The sequence below is a fragment of the Caloenas nicobarica genome, chromosome 7 (genome assembly GCF_036013445.1).
Source record: "Caloenas nicobarica isolate bCalNic1 chromosome 7, bCalNic1.hap1, whole genome shotgun sequence".
In the NCBI taxonomy this organism is placed as follows: Eukaryota; Metazoa; Chordata; class Aves; order Columbiformes; family Columbidae; genus Caloenas; species Caloenas nicobarica.
Window position 1 is genome coordinate 21837197 of NC_088251.1, and position 24065 is coordinate 21861261.

The following is a 24065-nucleotide window of genomic DNA, read 5'->3' on the forward strand; positions in this document are numbered from 1 at the left end:
ATTACTGTATTGGCTTTCCACAGAGCATTCTGTCAAACTGAAAATCTCTGTTCTCCTCTTCGTTGTTTCTAACGATGACGGACTTCAACACATACGTGAGCATTTCATGCTCTGGAGCTGTAGCATGGGAATCCACTCTCCTCTTGGAGGAGACAGAATAGTCCGACAGAGAGATGCAACTTCAGGGACATGTTGCGGGGACAGCAAGACCTGCACATTGCCTGCAACCTATGTGCAGCTGCTGCCAGATACAAGTTGCATTTCTTGGCTTCCTTATTTCTTGATGATGGCACGTCAGTTACTTTATCTTTGTTTCGCTAGGGTCGTGCATTAGCCTTCTTTTGGGAAGAATCAGAAGAGAGGACTAGATGTCTCTTAAGTCACTTTAATCTTTAGGATATGCTTGGGTATCATAAGGGTAGGAAACATCTAAAAGCTCAACTGAATTGGAACAGGAACTTCCAAAATTCTCATGTATGATTCAAAAACATCTTTGTGGAAGAGAAGGGTATAGGTGCTCCCTGTTCCCTGTCTGTACTAGTGAGATTATTAGTGTTTGAAAATATCCGATATCTCTGCACACCCATATGTGCCCTTTGTGCAGTGATCTCCCTTTTCATCACCTACGATGAGACAAAATATGCAAAGATGTTGTAGATTTCATTAGTCACACTAGTTTATTCAATCTTCTCCTTTGCATAAGAAACCAAGGCTTGCACCGATCTCTGGGAAAGAATGTGCTCGAGTTTGGAAAAGCCGTCTGCCCAAGTGACACTGCGGCACGGCAGAGGTCAGCAGCGCGGGTGCAGGAGAGGGGGCCCGGCTGTAGGGTTTGGTGCCATCATTTGCAATTCAATCCCATAGAGTTCCCTCTTGGGGGAACAATTCACTAAATACAGAGTTGTTCTTTTTTCCTAATTCACCATATAATTCGCCTCCCAAGTTCAATTAAGAAGCAATCTGTTTGTGACTGGAAGCAAGCTGCATTTATTTAGAAATACAAAATTATCCTTTGCTTCAGCAAAGACTGCATGCCTTAATAATTCTGGTGGTGAATAGCTGGTTGGGGCTTCCTTTAAGCAGAATGGGATATTATGTAAAGAATAGCATACTTTGGAGGGGGTGAGAAGTCCTGGGGATGTAGAATTTAACTGAGAAGAGGAACTTTTGTTGAGCTTGAGCTTAAGGAAGTGACGAGGACTGGGCATGAAAGAAAACAAAGGGAAATCTTGGGATGGGACACTGAGGCTGGAAAAGAGTGATAGAGTTCAGAGCAATCCATCTTGTTGAATCAGGCTTGTTCCTGTTCACACATCTAGTGGCTTTTGTCCAGTCAAGCTCTGTTGAATTATGGTACTTCCTTTGGGTGACAATCCCCTGATTTAGTGTGTCTCTTGGACCAGGAAGCTTTAGCCTATAGTCAGCTGAGAGTCTGGGTATTTTACATTCCTCTGGTTCATTTTATTGCTGTATTTCATCATCCCTTTCTTGATATTCTAATTAGCTATGGTAGTATAATGTTGGAGAGGTAGAATTTGGTACCATCCTCTCGGCCCTCTTCCAGGATGTCAGACTTGTACCTTTTCCCTGTCCTCGCCCCTTTGGAGGGACTGGAGAAGGGTTTGTGAGAAGCCAGCTCCAGAGCAAAAAAAAAAAAAGTGTTTCAGCTGGCAAAGCAAGACTGGTTCAGGGGCTGGAAGATGTCCAGCTGTCTTGAAAGTGGGACATTTCTCTTGGAAGTGTCCACACACCATCCAGCAGTGCTGTATTACTAACAGTATCTCTCTTTCTGCATACGTGGCTGACTGTGCTCTTCGTGCTTTACCTTGCCATCAAGACTGTAGAAACTTGCCCTTGCTAATACCTCTGCAGAGATCAGCTCATTCAGTCTCCCTTCAGGGGACCCACAATAGCAAAACGGGGAAGGAGAGAAGTGGAGAACAGTGGTGGCACCAGCACCACCTTCCTAAAGCTGTGAATGTAGTCTGTGCCAGTTTTATCGGTTATACATCTTGTTGCCTCATGTGTTGTGCTCTCTTTCCCTAGGCACTGTTTTTGAGTTCTCACTCCTACTATAGTCACCATGGAGAGCTTTCCTGCCAAAGAGATTCTGGTTGGTTTTCTATGTTGGATCTGTCACTCTTGTGGCTTGCTGCCCAGGTTTCCAAACTCTGTAGTTGCTCTCTAGCTTCTGTGATATTCCTAAGTTGGACCTTGCAAAATGGAAAGCCCAGGAAATGTGGAAGGCAGACAGCTATAGAAAGAAGAGCCTGGTTCTTCTCTTCCCTCTACCCCATTTTCCAACCATTTTTCTGTCCTTTTCACTGCGTTTTTCTTCTACTGCCCATGTCCCAAGTGGCCTCAAACTGTTGGATGATCTCCTAGTGCTCCATCCCTCCCCACGCTTGGCAGCTGCTGGTACTACGTAGATCTCAAGACTTTGATTGTTGGTCAGCCTGCTTTTGAGAGATGGTGAAAATTTGAAAGCTGTCACAGGAACTTCAAATGCTTCCTGGAAGACTGTTTTTGGTATAGCTCAAGTAGCCAGTGTAACAAGAGGTTGAAGCAGGTATGCTGAAACAGTGTGAAATGTCCCAAGCCCCTTCCTTGTAGAACTCTGGTTTAAACTGTGAAGATCTGCACCTATTGGAATGTCCAGATGCTGATTTTTAGAAATTCATATGTATTTGTTTGCACTCGAGCAAGAGACGTCTAAACAAGCCTTAAGAGGCTTTGAAGCACAGAATTTGGTGCATCTTGTTGGAGCCTCCATACTTTTCCCCCATCTCCCTGGGTAGATTTTATGGCAGGTTGTGAAATCATTAAGCACTCTAAACTTTATATTAATTTAGGCATTTTTTAAGAAACTGGAAAATACATTGCAAATATACTGCTGCTTCTTTACCCTTTTTGAAATCTTTAGCCTCTCTGAGGTTTTGGTTGTCGTTTGTTGGTGTTTTGTGGGTTTGCCTGGTTTGTTTGTGGTTGGTTGTTTTTTGTTATTTTGTTTGTTTAGTTTTTGCTTTGCTAACTAGTATTGGGAGAGTTAGTTTAGAAACGGGCATTTTAGGGGAAGCTGAAGATGGTGGTTGTGGGAAGAAAGATTAGAAAATATTTTGTGAGCAGAAAAATATAGTTACCAGATCAAGAAAAATGTGTAATTCAGGGTCTTTCCAGTGGATATAGGCATCACGGAGAAGGACTTTTATTTTTCGGGTGAAGCTGAATTCAGGCCAAATGTATAAGAGCTGATAGAGCTTATAGGACTGAATGTAGATCATTCTTTGCCTTGACAGTGTACCTTTTTTAATTTGAGATTTTATAGTGGTACTTACAAGGAGGATGGTAGCGAAAGTATAGCTCCTATTCTCAGTAAGTCTCCATGGAACTAGCCTTCCCTAGAAGAGACTCTCTGCCTATTTAGTATATGGAGAAACTAAGGCATAGGATGGTAATGAGTTGTAAGGTGTCGCTATAAGCTAGGAACAAATCTAGGAAAAGAGCCCAGCTTTATGAGGCTCTTAGTCCTTGTTCTTTGTACAGAGCAATCAGCCAGTTTCTGTGGCTGCAGATCCACAGATGACATCACTGACAGCTGCTGTCCTTCCTGTGTCAGAGCTCTGCCAGCCTACTCACCAGGAGATGTGTCTCTGCTCTTTTTCCTTTTCAGGAGGCCTGGGAGAACAGTCTTTTGTGTCAAGTGAGAACGCCACTTCAACTGATCGCAGTAACAAAGCAGTTAAAAAGGGTAATGTGGTACCCCACCCAGACCTTTGGGTATCTTTTATTTGCTTTTTTTTACCTCCTGTAAAACCACGTTTTGTCCTGTGTACATGTGTGCGCCTCCGTGGCTAGGAGACCAACCTTGCCCAGGCATCTACATTTGTTGCTGTTCGTGGACTCTCTGCAAGGGTGGGTTTGTCTTGTATAGTGTGGTGGGTTGGCCCCAGCCAGCAGACAAGCACCCACACAGCTGCTTGGTCGCTATCCCCCTCCTCCAGCAGGACAGGTGAGAGAAGAGGAGGACCAAAAGTGAGAAAACTCATTGGTTGAGGAAAAGTTTAAGTGAAGGAAAGAGGAAAAAATCCAAACCCAAGTGACAGGGAATTGTTCACCTCTATCCACAAGCAGACTCATGCCCAGCAAGTTTATGAGCAATGGTTACCTTGGGAGACAAAACCCCAGAGATTTTATTGCTGAGCGTGATGACATATGGTATGGGATATCCATTTGGCCAATTTGCATCACCTATCCCTACTGTATCCTCTCCCAGCTTCTTGCGCTATCCCATGGCTACTTGCTTGAGGGGTGGACAGTTCTCAGCAGAGTGAGAAAAAGAAAGCCTTGATACTGTACAAGCACTTTTCAGCAGTTGCTTGAACATTGATGCGTTATCAACACTGTTTTAGCCACAAAAACAAAACCTAGTACCTTATGGGCTGCTGTGAGAAAAGTTAACTCCATCCCAGCCAGACCGAGGACGTACAGGAAGCCATGACTGTCACTGGGACAGCAAAAACATTTTACTCCAAGGCAGAGATGTAATGCTAGCTGGCTGCTCCTTGCTGTAGGGCTGTTTCAGCTAAACCAGTTTAAGTTTCTGTTGCCCTGAAGCAGGGCTTTCACCCAGGCCAAGTTTTGCAGTTGGCTTCTCCCCCTCATGTAGGTAAGGTATTGCTTACAGGATCAGTCCAGACCTATGATCTTACAGGCATTCTCACAGGAGGAAGAAGAACAAAAGGCAAATTCCAGGCTTTGTCCTGCAGCTCAGAGCAGGCTGTCAAGTGAGAAGGGCTGGACCTCGTGAAGCAGGAAGGAGGGTTTGAAGTTCATTCCTTCCATCGCCCTGCACTGCCTTAAATTTTTTCCCATTGTTTTGATCCCTTCAGCCTTGACAGTAGTGGTTTGCTTACTGGCGCTTCCACTGGAAGGATGAATGGGAAGAGAGGCTCTCAGGAGCCTCTCTAGTCAGTGGAGGAAGGTCTCAGCAGGGCTTGTGCTTTTTCATAACCTGGCAGCCTGTGTCCCTGGCTTGAGAAGCAGAGTTGCAGCCGGTCTTGCTGATTTCCATACAAATCACAAGACCACAACTGGAAGCCTCTCAGAGCTTCAGAGAGGACACCAGCACCACCAGCAGAGATGCGCCTCAAGGTGGGGAGGGAGTTCCCTATAGGCCAGCACTCTCTGCAGGTGTAGCAACCCCTGTGTTTAATTACTGCTTTGCCCAAGTCCAGCTGATGGGTTGGCTGTGCGATACAGGCAGCTTAGCCAAGAAGTGGTGTCTGTGCAGCCCTGACACATGCTAGTGTTTCCAAAACACTGGAGACCTAACGTGAAAACAAACACTTTCATGTAATGCTTTTCGGCCTTGAGTATAAGTTCCAGTCTAAGGGGCCTGTCTTTTTCTTGTAAGGCCAACTCAAATGAGTAATTGTTGCTATTGTGAAGCCAACCCTGCCTGAATAAACCTTTCCCTGCAGATCTGCATGAGTAGGGCAGGTTGAGAACATACAGTGGCATCTGGGCTTGTTTGATCTCACTCCTCCCATTCCCCTTATTTAAGTACCGTGTCCCCATCTATGAAGTTGCCTTTGGAGGGAGTGGGTGGCTAGAGACGAGGGGATGTCCCTTTACACCTTTCTGGCAGAATAGGTTTTGCACAGTGCATAGGGAGGATCCAAGATAAGAAGGGCCAGGTTGCTACAGATCAGCTTGTCTCTAAGTCCCAAACAAATCACCGGCATATCTGGCTACAGCTTCAGGTTTGCATTAACATCTCGCTTTTTCTGTTTTTCTTTTTCTGAAGCTCCAGGGTATTACCTGAGGGCTGCAGGTGGAACTAAAGAGGATTTAAACAGTATTGCCACTCTGTCTTGCAGACGGCAGGCAGAATACAACGCTTGCGAGGAGCCCGAAGAGGAGGGAATATACAGATGAGTCTGGGATGGATACACACTCCTCTCCCAGAGTGCGCAGGGCAACCACATCCAGGGCTGAGAGGATCTGGCCAGGGGGAGTCATCCCCTATGTGATCGGAGGAAATTTCACTGGTCAGTAGTGAAAACGTTGCTCCCTGTTTGCTCAGGGGTGAGTGTCTCAAAACGCGAGGGAGATCTCGGGAGCAGACTTTTCCCACAAATGACTTGGGTCCTTGGGAGCCTCCCTCCTGAGTCAGGGTTGGCGTGTGGTTGCACAAGGAACTGTGGAAGCCTGAGACTGAAGTGTGCAGTTTCTTGGAGTCCAAGAAATAACTGGGTGACTCAGTTACTTTTCTTGATTGCCAGCACACGTGAGCTGCACTCACCCTGTGTTTCCTGAAAGGAGTCCTCTCTGCTGTTGGAATAGCAGGAGCAGAAAGACACGGGGTTGCTTTGTGAGTCCTCGCTCAGAGAACTTTCCCTGTGCACTTTGCTTCCTGACCTGCTGGGTTTGGGCACCAGATTTCAGGGTCTCCTCTAGCTGTGTAACAATAACAGTGAGCTGGATCAGAAGGTCTCTGGAGTATCCGTTTTAGCATCTTTGTAGCATCTCCTGGGCACTGTCCAAGCTAAAACGTCTCTTGGAGTGCAGCAGACCTCTTGCAAGTCTCTCATGCAAAGCAAACAGCCAACTTTCTCTGATGCCACCTCTCCGTAGCTCAGTGGTTCCCCATGGGGTTAGTTTCCTTGACTCCTGGATGAGAAATGCTCTGCGCCTCGCTGGAGCCAGCTCTTTCCTGTCTCTTGTTCCCCTCAGGCTGCCTCCACCGTGTCCCACTTAGATCCAGCAGACCACGTTACCTTGGGCTCCTGTGATGTACTTTGTCCCAGCAACAAAGGGCAGTTTGTACAGTGTGGGTTTGTCTCCCCAGTCCTGCTCCTCCTGCTAGTTTGGTGTGATCCTCGAGACCCCTTTAACATATTTATCTACACCTTATCTCATTCTGGCACCCACACTGTTGTCAGAAGTCTGTGAAGCCCCGGTGGAAGGGTCTGTTCACCTCCTACAGAAGAAGGGGCTTGTGCAACCTGGCAGGATGTTGAGTAGCATGATAGCCACAGCTGTTCCTCCATGCTTGTCAGAGAACAACCACCACTATCCCTGAGGGGCTGATAAGAAAGTCTTCTCTGTGTTGCAGGTTTTCCACTGCACGAACCAGTCCAGAATAGGTAAAACCATCCTGCCATTTGGATGAATGTGTATGAAGCAGCTCTCACCATAGCACAGTTCTCTCCTGTGTTCAGCTTGGCATTTTGCCTCAGCTTAATCCCATGCTGGAGCTCCTCTCTATATTCCTTGTCCCTTTCTGATGTACTTCTGGCTTCTTGTCCCTCTTGAGAGTGGCAGCTTGCTCTGCAGCCCCGTGTACTGGAGGCTGTGCTGGGAAGGCAATGCTGTAAGGAAGCCTCATGTTCCACTCTAGGGCATCACGTCCCTGTTGTCTGTATGACTGTTCTGGATGCTGTGACTGCTGGAGGTGTCCGACTCCCTGGGGAGGGAAGGTCCTGTGGCTTGTCTTGCTAGTGTGAGACAGGCATAAAATCCCACTTCTCAGATGTCTCTCCAGTGCATCTCTACGCCTTCTTACACTGTCCTAAGACTGCCTCTGGTTCCTATATGGTTTTTGCTTATAATTCTAAAGATAAATTGCCTGATGACAGCTTTGCCTTAGTTTTGAGAAGCATCTGTAGCACTCGTGAGATTCTTGGGTCTTGAAAGATGTGTGTGGTCATGTTACGTTATGTCCTGAAAGCAAATTTGGCATGCCACTGAGTAGCTGGTATGCAGATCCCTAGTAAGGTGGCGTTTCTCATAAGCAGAAATATTGATGTGCTTAACTAAAATTGCTACCTGTTTAATTAGAGCGATCAATCAAGCATAAGGATGATACAGTAAATTATCGCTGTAGTTGGAAGTAGGTCCCAGATTCCTAGAGGTGTCTACAGGTATAGGATTGACTGTTCCTCTATCCAGATGAAGTCCATTTGAGGTTTTCCTGAAAGCCAGGCCTTCACTGTTTGCTGCTCTTGGATTTGTTTTTCAGGAACCCAAAGAGCTATCTTTAAGCAAGCGATGAGGCACTGGGAGAAGCACACTTGTGTGACATTTGTGGAGAGAACTGATGAAGAGAGTTTCATTGTGTTCACGTACAGAACATGTGGGTAAGTGATACACACGTTGCCTGCAGCTGTCTGTGTTGCAAACATCCCTTTCGTTGACAAACGGCTTTAAGTCTAGCTCTGGTCAGAATAGACCAATGGCTACATGGAGGAATCTGTCACAGAGATGCATCTGGTTGCTTCCAGTAAGGTTTGCAAGGATAATTTAGTATTTGCTCAGAAGAAGGTGCTAAGCCTTTCTAGATTCTTTTTCCTGGGATGACACTTAAGTTTATATGGGCATTTTTATAGATATGCACTTATGTGTTTTCTTTATAAATATACACACACATATGTAAGTACACATAGCGTATGCAGCTGCTGGCCTGTCCTAGATCCTGCCAGATGCCATCTCCTGTTGCTATGTCTCAAACTTCCACTATTCATTGATGGTGCTGCATGGGTTTGTGGGTTTTCTTTTCCAGATGCTGCTCATATGTGGGTCGCCGAGGAGGAGGCCCTCAGGCTATATCCATTGGGAAGAACTGTGACAAGTTTGGTATTGTGGCTCATGAGCTGGGTCATGTGGTGGGTTTCTGGCATGAGCACACACGGCCCGACAGGGACCAGCATGTCACAATCATCAGAGAGAACATACAGCAAGGTAAAAATAGCACTTCCGTTTATTCCACCTGGCTTTTGGGTAGGTGGAAACCTTTCATACAGGACTTGTGGAAAACCCTAGTGGTCTGTGAGCTGGGATGGAGAAGAAGAAATATTGCTAGTCCTTACCTAGAATAGGGGTCAGAATAGTTGGGTGAGTAGAGATTTTGGATGTCCAGCTGGAATTGTTGGAATGTAGGAGTATATCCCTTTCATTCTAGGTGCCCAGAGGTGAAAGGCGCCTTTTTTTTTTTTTTTTTTAAGTGATTTGTTTTTTCCCTTTGTGTTTGGCATCACAGGTCAGGAGTACAACTTTTTAAAGATGGAGGCTGGGGAAGTGAACTCGCTGGGAGAGACCTATGACTTCGATAGCATCATGCACTATGCTAGGAACACATTTTCCAGGTGATAATCCAAGGTTAAATGTGCTTAGGACTATTTTCAGTAGTTGTGATTAGCTCTGTGGGATACATGAAGCCTAGAAGGAGGCCTGTGGTTTATTGCAGAGATATGTGATAGTTGCAGTGAGCTCTGCTGCGTTGCAAAGCTTGGAAAATATTTGAAAAAGCAAGGTGGGTGAAGAGAAGTATAGTGGACTTCTGTTTTCCCCTCCCCACTATATTCACCCAGTGCTGATAATCTTGGAGATCTTCCAAAGCCACGTTAGCATGTTTTGCAACCTTCCCAGCCAGCGCGTATGTATGTGTGTATGTATCTGCCCACCTTCAAGGGGGTAATGCTAAAAACACCTTTGAATCTCTTGATTGTCCAGCTTGTGCTTTGGAGTGACAATATTGCCTTCCAAATCTCTAGCACGTTTGCCAAGGGGGGAATTTAAACTCTAAACCATGATCTTCAATTGCTTGACTATTTTTTTTAACCATTTATGCATGTGCTTTAGATCATGACCTCTGCAGCTCTGTGATTCTATGTGACTGGGTTCTTCATGGAGAAGTTTTCAGTCCTGTTCCTGCCCCAACTAACTGGCCAATTTCTGTGTAGCCTGTTTGCCCTTGTCTCCCATCTCATCCCATTTTGTGATTAGACAGCTCTACTGGGTGGAGAGGTGAAACGAGCATAGTTATTTATGTCCTGGGTTTGGAATGGAGCTACTGGATGACCGGCTCCATTTTGCTGCATTATTTGATTTCCCCCCCCCCCCCCCCCCATATCCCACCACTGCTCCTTCCAAAGAGCTTTCCTTCACTACATACCATGAGTAAAGGGGATGGAAGACCAAGCACAAATATTCACATTCTTGGGAACTTTTTGTTGCAAAAATTAAATGTGTCTTCGGGGCTTTTAAATTCTTTTCTCCCCAATTGTATGGAATTGCCCAGCTTATTATTTTGTACTTTTGTGTCTGAAACTTCAGGTCAACCAGGGAAAAATTATCAAACTTGCTGAAATGGTGTTTATTCTTGCAGAGGGGAGATGGTGGCTGCGCAAGGGTGCTTTGCAGCCTTCAGAGATTTCTTTGGATCAAATACCCAAAGCAAACAATTTTTCTTCCCCTGAGGCATCTACTGGACCCTTCCAGCATTTTCTAGTCTCTAAATGGTTACAATTGTCTTGCACAAAAGCAAGATTAAGTTATTACTGCCATTTATATTGTGGATGCCTTTGAGTCTGTGTCTCTTGAAAACCAGGGTCCTTCAGAACACTGCTGGGCCAAAAGGGGATAAAAATGGCAAGAGTCCTTCTAAATTTAAATGGGTGCTTAATAGGATTTTTAAGTCTGTTTTCTTTAAGCCCTTTGTCTCTGTGACCCACCCTCACCCCAGTAGCAGTCTTTATGCAGTAATTGAACTGAGCACTAAGTGCCTCTGTGGGCTGATTGTGCTCTCATCAGAAATAGGCAGTGCTGGGAACAGGCTTTTGCTTTACCAAGACCTCTCTTGACATCTGCTTCCCTAAGAGAGCAATGCGTACTTTGGCCAAACAGTAGAGATTTGTGAGTGTAGGCATGTCTCCTTCCCACCTTACTGAGGTTTGCAGGTGCTGGCCAATTGCAACCAAAACTGAAAGGCGTAGAGCCTGTGGAGATATTGAGTTCCAGCAAATTTCATTAAGATGAGTAGCTAAGAATGGGAGATAGCTCTTCCCTTAGCAGTGTCACACAGAGGCTGTAGTGGCTGTGTTAATACGTTAGCATACACCAGAATGTCCACATGGGAAAAAGATGGTCTGAGCACCCAGCAGTGAAGACAGGACGTGTGAGGAGGAGGTGAAGGACACAGTCGTGTCTGTCGCTCATTGTCTTGAAGCAACTCTTGCAGGGCACTTAGCACAACCATGTCATTTATGACTCTTGTGAATACTGATGATAGCAAATCATATGGTGTTTGCCATGGTCAAATGTTGCTGCAGATCCTAAGCCCTTTTTATTCTAAACTTTATGCGTAGAACAGAAAGGGACAGTTTTTCTGAGAAACAATGAGTCCTAGTAGTGGAAATTGTTTCCAGTGGTGCTCTTGAAAATTTCTGCAGGAGTCACTGCTCATTTTCAGTTCACAGCAAAACATGTTTCTGATTTGCATCTGCAGCTAATAGGAACAGGCGTATGGCACAAGAGACTGTAATGACAGCAGTAACAGATTTTTACCATGGGAACTTCTATTCTTGTCTGTGTCAGAAAGTTGCCTGTTTTGCAGAGTATGGCTGCAGGCTTTTATTTCCTGGTGCATTCCTTACAGACATGACAGCAAATGAAATTGAATATTGCTGTCTCATTAAACAATTTCTTTTACTGCTGTCAAGACCCATAAATGGTGGCTTAGCAATAAGAAAGTTTAAACCTCCACAGAGCCCTAAGCAAATAGTGCGTTACCTCAATTCACTGAGCCTCTTGCTGTTAGACATGGCAGCACAGCCTGGAGTTACAGAACTTGACCTCTGCAAAGCTGCTGTTTGAATCAGGATGCTGGTAGCACTGCCTGCATGTCAAGGGGCATCTTCTTGACACATTGGCAGTACACCATCCTAGTCCTGCACCAGACAGACAGACAGTGCTTACATCCTCCACAGGTTTTACTGTGTGAAGTAGGGTTATGTTGTCTCTCCTCTGCAGATGGGGCTATAAATACAGAGTTGGGACAAAATGCAGCCATAACACCTGCAGCTGAGTGCTTAACCTGCCTTGAACATCTGCTTCCTTGAGTGGTGTTTAAAAAGCACCTGTATCTATTGCCCTCAGATGGGATGGTGAATATTCAGCATTTCTCAAGATCACTTGATAATTTCATAATGTTTATGTAACACTTTACACATTCAGAGTACTATGTGTGTGCTAATTACTCTTGAGAGCTTTTCTGCTTAAACTTTTTTGTTCTAGCAGCAATGGTGGGTCCTGGACAGCAGGAGAATGGAGCATCCAGGATTCCTGATTATTTTCTTACCTCTGGGAAGGGAGGTTCATTATCTTATTGAAGAACAATTCTGGTGTTAAGAGTGCCTGAGCTGCTCTGTTTAATGATGTCCACTTGGTGTTGATTAATTTGTGAGCCAAAGTATTAGTGCTCTTGGAGACACTTGCCAAATGTGCAACTTAAAATCAAAGTGTTGTTCAGCAAATGGGATTTGGGTAGACAGCATGGGGCTGCTGGGACCTGTGCAGTTTAGACAAGACACTCTCCTCTGTTCTCAGTTCCTTTGATAGTAAAATGAGAGGAACTATACTTACCGCGTCCTAATTTGGAGTCGTGTTCAGCAGTACATGTGAAGGAAGCACAAAATTCAGTTGGTAGAAAAAGCAAAACCAGAAATCTGACTGGCCCAACCTTAGGGTAAAGCCTTCTGAAAGAAAGTGTGTTTAGCAAGTAATATAAGTGATCACAAGGTAATTTGAAGCTGTGGGATGTCTGCATTGTGTGAGCAGTCCCCTAGGTGTATGTTATGGTCTGGGGACTGTGAGTACGCAGTCATGAGGGCTATAATGGGAAAAAGAATCAAAAGTTTGCATGGACAAGTGGTGGTTTCTCTTTTAAACTTTATCCTTCCTCCCTGGTTAAGCCTGGAGGTCTGCAGAAAGCATTTCACTGGCCACAGAAGTATGTCCCTGCCAAATGCCAAGTTCTTCTGTGAACTCCTGAGGAGGCTTGAAAAACTAACTGTGAGCAAACAGACCTGTTTCTCTGTTTTGTGGTGTTTCTGGAATTGGAGAATTTATTTTCAATATGTAAACTTTAAAAAATTCAGCCTGAGGCATGCAGCCGACATGTAGAATGCCAGCCTGAATTTGTCAATCAAAATGTGATGGGCTCACCTCAGAGATTGTAAGCACTGATTTTTAGGGCTGATCAGGAATTTTCCTGCCACTGAAAAAAAACCAAGATTCCCCATGCAACACTAGATTCTGTGTGTGGTTTTTTTTTTTTTTAATAAAGTCCTTCCCCCCTATTTCTTTCTTTAGTTTGAATATTTATAACAGAATTTTGCCCCACAATGTATATTTAATAGAATGATATTTTCTGTTCAAGAGTATTGGCTGCAGCTCTAGACAGCTGTGATCCAAATACTCTACTTGCAGTATTTATTTAAAATTAAACCAGTACAAAAAAGCCCTCTCAAGCTCCTTCCCAAAGCTCTTACACAGCTGAGCAGTCCAATGAACAGAATTACTTGTTTACTTAGAGCTTAATCCATACTTGAAGACTTTTATATCAGGACTAGGCAGCAAAAAAATTATTGCTTCTGCCCTGATTTCCCATCAGACTCCACAGTTGTATCCTCTCCTTCAGAAAAAGAAGTCTGCCTCCCAGAGCTGATGCCAAAGTTTCAAGCTCACTGTTAGCAGTGGCACCTGTTAGACATTCAGGAGTGCAGTGAGATGGTTTCTGTGGACTGGACAGCCTGGCCATGAGGCCTTGGACTTTACCAACCTGGTGTTCAGGTTTCTGATCCTTCCTCTGCCTTTAACCCTGTAACCCCAATGCTGAGTTAGGGTCTCTTCTGCATGCAGGCTCTTGCCTGGATGCATGGGCTTTGCATTTTGGTATGTGGGCTTAAATATTTTTCTGGACTGACATCAGAAGTGCAGTAGAGAGTTCCTGAGTATGAAGTACCACATGGAAGAAATAGTAGTGAGGAAAAAGAGGCAGAGAGAAATTGAGTCATTAGCTTGGAAACTCATGGAGAGCAAAGGTGGAGCACCGATCTTTTTCACTTGTATGGCAACCACTGTCTCTGCCAACCCAACTCCATCTGCTACTGAACAAGCTCCCCTTTCCTCTGCTCCTTTGGCTTAAGTGTCCAATCTGTGCTCCTGCTGAGCCAGATGTGCCATGGACCTTCTGCAAGAATATTTCTTTGCCTGTTCTGATTTATGGCAAGGAATGCGTCTATACTCAAACAGAGGCAGCGGCAATCTTGATATATCCAAAGACTAACTTACTGGCTTGGCAGACTTGCCTGTATATTTGGAAGGTGTTGGCTGTAGTGAGAAGGCCACCTCATGATGTGGTTATCACAATGTATATTACTCTTGCTTGTTAGCATGGGATATATGGCAAAGGGGATGCTGTGGGGGGCCTGCCAGGATGACTTTCAATGCATCGTGTCACTTGCCCTATGTCACTCCTCTTTGTCTCTGTGCTCTTCCCTTCAGAGGCGTTTTCCTCGACACTATCCTTCCCCGTCGTGATGATAACGGGGTCCGGCCAACTATTGGTCAGCGTATTCGCCTGAGTCAGGGAGACATCGCTCAGGCAAGGAAGTTGTACAAATGCCCAGGTAAATATGGCTTATGGAGATGGCTCCAGCTTTATTGTAGACACATGGTTTTATCTGGAAAGCATTGGAGTTCAAGATCACCTTAATGATCCTTTGACAAAAGAGACTTAGGAAATGTAGACCATCAAATGCTTCAAGCTGAAGATGTGGAAAAACTGAACTTGCCTAACGTGTCTCCTATTAGCACTTTGCCAGAATTCTTATTTGGTTTAGAGATTCAGGTTTGTCCAGTGTTCTCTACTGAAACCTAGAAAGAGGAGCTGCAGAGTAGGCTGGAGAGGGAGGCTAAGCCAAGGGTTGTATTTTGCTGTTGGCTTCATATAAATATACTGCCTAGACTTAAAGGTATAGGCTTTGTTCATAGCGAATTAAATCAATGTGCAAGACCATGGACAGAGTGGGGACTAGCAGTTAGCAAAGTGGCAGAGAGATATCTGGTAGACCAGGGTCTCTGCACACCAACCAACAAACTTCTGTTATTTATATAGGTGTTGTTACAGGGATGAGCCTTAAGAAAGCCCGAGGTGTGTGTCCGTGATTATAGTGTGTTGCACTGAAGTTTGAGAAATAATGTGGAAGAAAGCCCAAAGATGGTGATTTGTGGAACAACCAGGTGCTGGAAGCTGGAGCTTTGAGCTGTTCAGGAGACAGCTGTACCCTTCTTCCTGCTGCAAAAGGGTTGATAGACTGGGAAGAGCTTTGATAGAGGATCCATCTACATATGTGTGATGTACTGAGTCCTGCTTTGTCTGGGATCTGAAAAGATTGGCAAAAAGAGCATTTGGGTCACAGATGGGATTGGGAGACTAAATTTACTCATCAGAACAAAAGAATCTTTTTGAAGTGGAGATATTAGACAGTGAAAGTTTATGCGACAATTTTAGCTGAACAGATTAACAGAGAAAAACAGATTCCAGAGAAGAAATCTGCCAGACTGGTGGACAGTTTGAATGTGGGGATGTAAAGAGAAGAGGCTTGAAGTAAAGGTGGCACCCAGTCTGGTGTCTGTGGCATGGACTGCAACAACTAGGGAGAAAGATAGCATGGAAAGTGTGATGCTCGGAGAGCGAAAATTTAACAAGCTCTGTTGAATTTCTACTGGTAATGAAACATTCATGATAAGATACTGGAGAATGAGAGCTGCCCTAATTCTGCAGAATGACTCTGTAACATGCATAAAATGGGGAAAAAAAAAAAAAAAAAGGACTTTTGCAAGCACGGCGCAGGAGTCTATCTAAATGGGTTGGTCTGGCCAGCATGTTGATGCCATTGAGAGTGGCTTTGATCGTAAATTTAATAAGATCATAAATGACTAATTTTCTTGGAACAAGCCTATCTCAGAGAAAGGGGAAAATGTTAGTAGGAGAGAGAAGTTTTACCAGTATAGAGTCACATCTCAAGTGAGTGGCTGGCTGGCACTGCTCTGTGAACCATTCATGAGGCCATGGGAAATGGGGGATAGCTGGTGTGCAAATCTGCTTCTTTTCTATATCCACGTCAGAGAGCATGAGTTCACAAGGGTCTAAAATAAGTTCTAGGGATCAACAGTACTTCAGGGTCTGTGATATTTGGGGATCACTGCTTAGCTTATAGTGAGTGATACAACTTTCTTAGATGTGCTAGTTCTAACTAATGTTGTGGGGTTTTTTTTTTCTTTTTACCACTCATAATTTTCTCTAATTCACTTTTGCTTGAACAAGATGTAGTGCTTGGAAAATTATGTCACAGATTAGTTTAGGAAATGCATCATTTGAATACTCAAAAAAAAGAAAAAAATTAAGGGTGGCTTGCACCATGTTTTTTGATTGAGTCAGACTTAATCCAAGCAGGCTTTTCATTCCCATAGCTGGAAGCATCAACTGCAGATTCAGATTTCTTGAGGCAAGCTGAAAAGCCACTTTGGCCTGAGGTTAAAGTAAAACTAAAAGCTACAAAGCAACTTTCTTAAAATGAGGATCCTTATGAGTCTCAGTTTTCCACTTGCAAAGTGGAACTTTTCTGCTTTCTAGAATTTTTTCCACAGAGCTTTAGCAGAGGTTATATCAGTTCAGAAAACATTTGGCAGCAGAACGTTTAGAGCTTTAAGCCTACTAAACAAATTTTCTTCAAATACCTATTGTTTTGGTTGGTTTTCTTTTTTCCTTTGCCTCGAAACTTATGCACAGGTTGCATTTGAAGAGAAGGGGTGCAGTATATTTAATGACATTAATGTCTTCAGCTGCCACTTGAATCTGTAGCTTGAAAAGTTCTCTTCCTCTGCAAAATGCAAAGCATAGGAGTTCAAACCCAAAGGACTTCTATTGTATGTTCGAGCAGGGTCTGAATGAGACTTTGAGGACAACTTTGTTCAGTAGTCAAGCCGAGGGTTTTTAAGTAAAATGCAACAACATAGTCCAGAAGCTGAATGGCAGATGGTTTCCCTTTTAGAAAGAGAGCGTCCATCTGAGAATGTCTGAGAAAGGGCCCCCAAAAAAGAGCTAGCATAGTGAAGGATAAGTTAAAAGTGTGCAGTGGTACAAGCCAGAATGACTGCTGTGTCTGTTGTAAGAAACAGGGCTCTGCAACTCATTAGACTGGAGCTCTTGTGGCTGCTGCAGTTAGAGCTCTCTTAGCTTTTCCATTCTCAAACCCTGCTGTTTTAAATTGTTCTTAATTCCCTGAAGCCTACACCTGCTGAGTTAAAGTTAGTACCAAGCCAGGTGAAACCAGATTAGATTTGCTGAAGGAATTTCTGGAAAACAAAATGCATTCTGCTGCATAGTAGTAAATGCTAGATTTTTATATAGATGCATGTTGAGGATTTGATGAGTATAGTAACTACAGAAGACTTTAAAATGGCACATCCAGCAATCTTGTGCTATGCTAAAGGAAACAGGCCTCTGCGTGTGGCTGTGCTAACTGTGCAGGAATGGCTAAACTATAAATTGAGAATGGTCCTGCCTGTCATCCTATCCAATGCTATCTTCAGCTTGAAAAAGATGTAGTGTACCAGTAACCAGCTGGTGAGCAGTAAGTGCCTGTCACTCAACTACATCTACAGATGACTTCCGAAGCATTGACCTTTCCTACTTTGCTTTTCACCTCTGTTCCTTTCTAGCAGCTTATTTGTGCAACAGCATCTTCACCACATGGGAAAACCACCCTGGCTCAGTGTCTTGGATCTCAGAAGTACCAAACAGTAGTCTTACTGGACCTGTTGGCTTTGCCACTAAATGGAGTACATTTGTATTGCTTAGCAGTGTGTTCTGCAAGAGATTGTGCTCTACACACAAATATGCATTGCTCGTTATTATCCTGCTTCTTCCTAGACATGCAGGCAATTGCCCTCTTCTGCGCCGAAAGTCCAGCCTCTCCCAGTGGGTTTGGAGAGCTTCCTCTGCAAGGTTTGGATAGTTAGCTAGATCTGCTTTCACGATGTTTTAGCAGAGTAGTGCTTGGTGGTAGATACGTTAGTGCCTGTTCCATAATTACAGTCTTGCAAGGTACTGTGTAGTTACGCTTGGGAGAATTAAGTCTGGGTTGTTGGAAAGCTTTGCTGAAGTTCAGCTGAGGGCAGTAATCCTCTTTGACCAGTGCCATTATGGTAATGTAGTATGTGTTCCCAGTGTTTGAGAGTTCTCTTTGTCATTTAATATTTGTTTAAATAGATTTTTGAGCAGGGGAAAAAGAACATTTATCTATCTTGTTGAGTTATGGATTAGAATCTCCTCTTTATTGGGACACCTTGTCAGATGTTGGCATTCCTAGAGCCATCCTAAGGTGGTGGCCACTCCAGACTGTGCATTGACCAGTGGTGATGCCAGAGGATCATCTGAAGAATGGCTTGCTGTCCTCAGAATAAATATGGCTGGGATTCAGCTTCTTTGAGAAGTTTATCTGCTGGAGCAGCGTGCATTCCTTGGTTAAGGGTCCTAGGACTGTCGTGGGAGCTGGAATTATCCTAACAGACTCTGATACAGTTAACAAGGCAAGGTATCTTTGCAAGAAGTGGAGGGGGAAGGAAGTGCATTTGTTCTGCAAATAGAAGTCTGGATTTCTTCTCCAGTTCATGCAGGCAATCATCTTTTACAATCCTCTATGCCCACCTGAAGAATACAGACAGCATCACCCACCAAACATGTTGGGAGACGCAGAAAGATATTAGCTATTTTCGCAGAATGCTTTGAAACTAAAACTTGCTGTGCAATGCTCCTTTGCAGTTGCATGATGGTAGAGAGAGTTCTTGGGGTTCAAAACTGTTTGGGAAGGAAGGAGCAGCATAGAGGTTTTAAACTCTCATTTATTTTCTTTGTTCCTTTGGGGCAGATGTGTGCATTTACCTGCCCATTTTGCTCAGTGGTGCTTTTTCTGAGTAGTTTAAAATATCATTGACTTTCTTGACAGGAATTGCTTTGCCAGATCCCATGCTGACATGTGCCTTGAGATATGTGCAACTCATTCCCAGTAGTGACTCCACATTCCAGAGTACACCTAGGAGCTCTTTGGTTGAGCAAAACCTCTGTCATGGTTTAACCACAGCTATCAATCAAAACCATGATAGCCACTCGTTCACTCCCCACCGCTCCCTGCTTCTAAGTACAGGAGAGAATCAAAAGCAAAGGAAGAAACTTGTGGACTGAGCTAGAAACAGTTTAATAAAGTAGCAAAATACTACTACTACTACTAATAAATATAATATAAAATATAAAATAAGCGATACTCTGTGCAATTCCTCCTGAACTCCATCCGCACCGAGCAGCCAGTCCCAGGAGGAGAGGGAGCACCCTGGTCCCAAACAGCTGATCCCGGGGAGAGGACAAAAATGCTAAAAAGGCAGAAAGGCCTAGAGGCCCACTGCAAAACAGCAGAATGGTAAAAGGCTGAACTAAAAGAAACTCTCAAACATAACTCAACTGGAACAGAGCAGAACCGGGACAGGTCGCCCAAGCCGGAAAACCCAGGTCTTATTAAATACAAAGCATGACACCAATGGTGTGGAGTATTCTCATTGATCAGCCTGGATGTCAGTCAAGGTCTGTTGCATCCATGTCCCTTGTCCTAGCTGCCTCACACCTGCTGATAGAGAGCCCAGAAGGACCTTGGTCTCCTAGACAACAACTAAGCTAGCAGTAAGTTCTTACATTCTCTTAATTCCAACTCAAAACCACTGGAAAGTTACTTGAAGGGAAACATAAGTTCTGTCTCAGGGTGTTATCTTACTGTTCTCAAACTAAATCCAAACAACGACTGTGTTGGCTATGAAAAAGAAGTTTCTAACTGCATGAAGAAAATTAACTCTATTTCAGTCAATCCAGCACACGCCTTTTTGTATCCCTGCATATTGTTCATCCAGTCTGACCTGTCAAACTACTTCAGGGAAATTCAGAATTTCTGGCCCAGGTGGCTCGCTCTCCCCTCTTTGAAGATACTACACTTTTTGCATGGGACCAGTCTCTTTTCACCTCCAGCTTCTGACCTGCCCGTCTAAATGTGATCATAGCTGAAAAATTAGTGAGTGTGTGATAACAGGAGGCAGAGGAACATCCCCTGGCATTTCCATGAGAAAAGGAGACAGATGTTTGGATTTGTCAGATCTTTCAAAGCACTGCTGCTTAACAAGGGATTTTTGGGAGCTGCCTTACTGTCACTGAGGAAACCAAGTTGCTGGTCAAGGGCAGTTTCGTAACATCAAGCGGTTATGAAATTAGAAAAAAACAACTGAAAAGCAGTCAAGCCAAGGTCCTTGCTCCTTGGGGTGGGTATCCGCATGTGTATAGTGTGCCCTCTGAAGGAAATGGGAGCTTTGATATTTGTCATCCTGTGACCTAGCCAGTCAGCTGCTCTGCAGATGTAGATGGTCATTCCTTGTTCCAGCTCAGTCTTCCTGGCTCAGAGAGGATGAACTACAGTAGCTGTAGCTTTCCCAGATGTTGGAAGCTCCAGTTCACTAAAGGAGCGCATGTATGTGCATGTTACATGCTTCGCAAAAGTCACTCTGGGATCTACGTTTCATTATCTACAACAGGTCACAAAACTGGGAAGGTGGAGAGCAGAATGAGCTGCAGTTCTCACGTTTTATCATGCACACTGTGACAGCAGGGTAGGTGCTGGACAGCTGAAGCTTGAAGGCAGTGGGGCTTGCCCTGCTTTTGTTTAGGATGTTTCAACTCAAAGAAAAAAAAAAAGACACTTAACAATGGTAACTAAGGAGAACTTCATTGAGCAGTTTGTAATGAAGGGAAAACAGATTTGCTGTAATAGTCTTGGGGTTGTGAGGTGGAGTGCGATTAATATTTTGCATTTGATTAGTGGATGAGCTATTCCTCAGCCGGACTGAAAACTAAAAGTGCTCATGTGTGGAAGGAAGATTAGTGGTTTTTTTAAAACCTGTTTCCCCTGTGTCCTTGTACTGATGATCTTCTGCCCTGGGAATCCCGACAAGTTTCACGTCGTCCCTTTGAGGTCTCAGGTGGTCAGTGACCTTTGCGCAGCACATGAATGAACCTCCTTGGAGTACCAGCCACCAACCTGCACACAGCAGCCATGTGCGAACGTTTTGATAGACCCTGGTGTGTTTCAGAGGGTCACTCCACAGTGGTGTTTTTTTTTTCCCCCTCTATCACAGCTTGTGGAGAGACCTTGCAGGACTCAACAGGGAATTTCTCAGCCCCTGGCTTTCCAAATGGCTACCCCTCTTATTCCCACTGCGTCTGGAGGATCTCGGTGACCCCAGGGGAGAAGGTAGGTGCCACAGCAGCACGGGGTGCACTCTGTGCTTCCCTTGCGTCTGGTTTTGCCTGTGATGACAGTGTTAGCAGCTGCCAGAAGATCATGCAGTAGATCTCTGCACTCCTGGAGTGCAGGGATGGAGCCTGGAAAGACTTCCAAGCACCATCGCTGTTCTTCCAGAGGTGGGGTCAGGAATACACGATCCTGAGGAAAGAAGAGGTAACACTGGAGCAGAGCCCCCTCACAGGTCTGGTTATGTGTTGATGTGTGATCCCTCCTCTCGATTCAAGGCTAAACCCTGCCTGGACAGTCTCCTGCCAGCCACTAGCTCTGGCCAAGCTCGGAGCTGGGGAAATCGCCTTTCAAAGCCAGGTGCCAGTCAGACGAGTTAGATAAAACGTGCCAGCAAGCTGGGGTTCCGAAAGGAGCTGTGAGTGACATCAGTGGCCTGCCCCTGTCACACAGGCATAATGTCCCTGTCAGGGGACTCCTGCTCCCCGCCTTGAAATGCCGAGCCCCGCTGCGCATCAATCAGCCACCCCGTCTACTTTCTTCCCAGCTCCTTTTGTTTTATTGATCTTCCTGTGGAAATGAAATCTTTCCTTAATCCACTAATACCAGCCCTTCAGGCCTTTCGTGCTGTACCGGGCTGCAAGAATGCGCAGCCCGGCTTGGGAGCTCCTCGGCACAGCAGCTTTGCTGAGGACCACCCTTGAGACACACTTAAGACTCAGACTTGAACAAAGAAGAGCAGATCTCGCTTGTTTTGCAGCAGCCGTCTTGCTCTGGGACCTGATCCTGTCACCTGTAAGCCCAGTCCCATGCAGTGTTGAGCTCCTGCTGTGAGCTTTGTCAGGGCAGGGGTGCCAAGAATAGTCCAGGTTACTGGGAGTTTTGCTGTATAAATCTTACTGTAAATTCTCCCTTTGTCTCTCAGCCTCTTCAGAAGACTTGTATCAACACCTATTTTAATCTAATGATATTTCTGTGTCAGAATATAAATGTAAATTAATATATCGGTCAAATCTTACAAGGACAAAAATGCCACAAGTACATCCCCATTGGTGACTTCCGTAGGCTCAGAGCAAGGCCTGGAATCCTTGTTACGGAGGAAGGAGACCAAAAAGGATAAAATTTTAATGCTAAGCTCTGCTCAGTAAAGCCACTGAGCACAATTGTATCATGGTGATGGCGTGAGTGTAATTGTCAGAATGTGGAAACTTCTCAGCAAAATTAGCTCTTGCTGTACAGGAGTCATTTGTGTAAGGGTGTAGACTGCAAACAGCTGTATTTTGAGGCAGTGTGTTTCTCTGTGATATTCCTGTTAATCAAACCCAAGTATTCAATTTTTAATTTAAAACAAACACAAATAAGGCCTTTTTTAGTAGCATTTTAATAACTGAGGAACAGTGACTGTGAATTACAGAATAGATAGTGAAGTGCTGTCTGTTGTCATGTACTTTCATGGTTTCATAAAAATACCTTGAGAATCCTTTCCTTTATGAGGAAAGCTGATTAAAAAATCCAAACAACTGTCCAACCTGTCTCTTCCTGCATACTCACACAACACAGTAGCAGAGGTGAGACACCTAACCTGTAGGGTCTTCTCCTTAAAGTAGCTCCCTTCCCAAAGAGAAGCACGTACTCTCTCCTTTCAGATTATGTTAAACTTCACATCAATGGACCTATTTAAAAGTCGCCTTTGCTGGTATGATTATGTGGAAGTGCGTGATGGCTACTGGAGGAAGGCTCCATTACTGGGTGAGTAGCTGTTTTGTTTTAATTGCATTTTGTGTGTTGTTCTTGGAGCTTATCGGGGGAAAAAAAACCACAAACAGATACAACCCTTCCTTTACCTGGAAGGAGCTCATGTTCACCCAGTGCGCTGGCCAGCCATTAATATCTCCATCCAGAGATGCTGGTGTGCTGTATTCACACTGAATGGCCTCCACTCCGCCAAGTCCTTTGGTAGCAAAGACTTTATTCTTTCCTTTTCCAGCTTGAGAACTGAGCCAGAGAGGGAAGAGAGTTGGGGCCATGAGTGGGATTAAAAATGTGACCTCTGGAGTTTTATTATTGCTTTTTTCTAAGATCTGTGTGGAATGGTCAGGGAGTCAGAATGATGCAGCCGTATGGCTACTGGCCCAAGCTCCTGCCATTACTTCTCAAATACACAGTAGTCTCTAGTTTGAGCCTCTGTATTTCTAGCAGGGAACTTCCTAAACCATGCCTAGGTTGTAGGACCATGCAAGGGCTCTGCTCTGCTCCTGCTCCTAAAGATCTCGAGGAAGTGCAGCTCCTCTGTGTCCTCCCTGTTCCTCTGCCTTCTGCTATTGTACCTGCAAATCTTCTGCCACCCTGAGTGGGCAGTCAGGAGTCCCACCTGCTTTGCCACTGGCTCTGATGCTCACCCTGTCTCTTAACCTCGATGTCCTGATGTGCGAAATTCCACTTCTGCCTGAAAGGAAAGAAACAATCAGCTTGTGTAGCCTCCCTGGCTGCATTAGAGGTGCCATGCCCTGTGCTGCAGCACAAGACCAGCCTATGCAGGATGGAGTCAGAGGGTTTAGGGAGGTCTGGGTGCTCTCCTTGGCCCGACTGGATATCCCAGCCCTGGTACCAGGTGTCATGCTGAGGCTGGAGCTGTGCTGCTCTCTAGAGGTTTCTGTGGGCCTTTCAGTGCAGAGCTGGCAGCTGGTTTTACTGCTTCCTGCCTCTTTTGGGGTTGGCAGCATTTCTTGCTGTTTTCTGCTGCACTTGTGTCAGGTAACATTGCTCCGGCAGCTACAACTTAGCTCCTCGTTATTTATTTTTTCTTCTGAGTAATTTAAAGGTATTTCAGAAGCCAAGCACCTTCCTGTCCCTTGCTTGCAGGTGGATTTGTGA

At 44.7% G+C, this 24065-nt stretch overlaps 1 protein-coding gene across 1 annotated transcript in view; it reads left to right on the top strand.

Annotated features, from left to right (window-relative positions):
• The window catches only part of TLL2 (tolloid like 2), a 90144-nt gene that overhangs the window by 46890 nt on the left and 19189 nt on the right, over window positions 1–24065 (top strand). The window contains exons 3-10 of the mRNA XM_065638788.1: window positions 3671–3748; window positions 5880–6050; window positions 8024–8141; window positions 8564–8742; window positions 9041–9146; window positions 14347–14471; window positions 21076–21191; window positions 22838–22940. Coding sequence (XP_065494860.1) covers window positions 3671–3748; window positions 5880–6050; window positions 8024–8141; window positions 8564–8742; window positions 9041–9146; window positions 14347–14471; window positions 21076–21191; window positions 22838–22940 — 996 coding nt within the window. The remainder of the gene's footprint in view (window positions 1–3670; window positions 3749–5879; window positions 6051–8023; window positions 8142–8563; window positions 8743–9040; window positions 9147–14346; window positions 14472–21075; window positions 21192–22837; window positions 22941–24065) is intronic.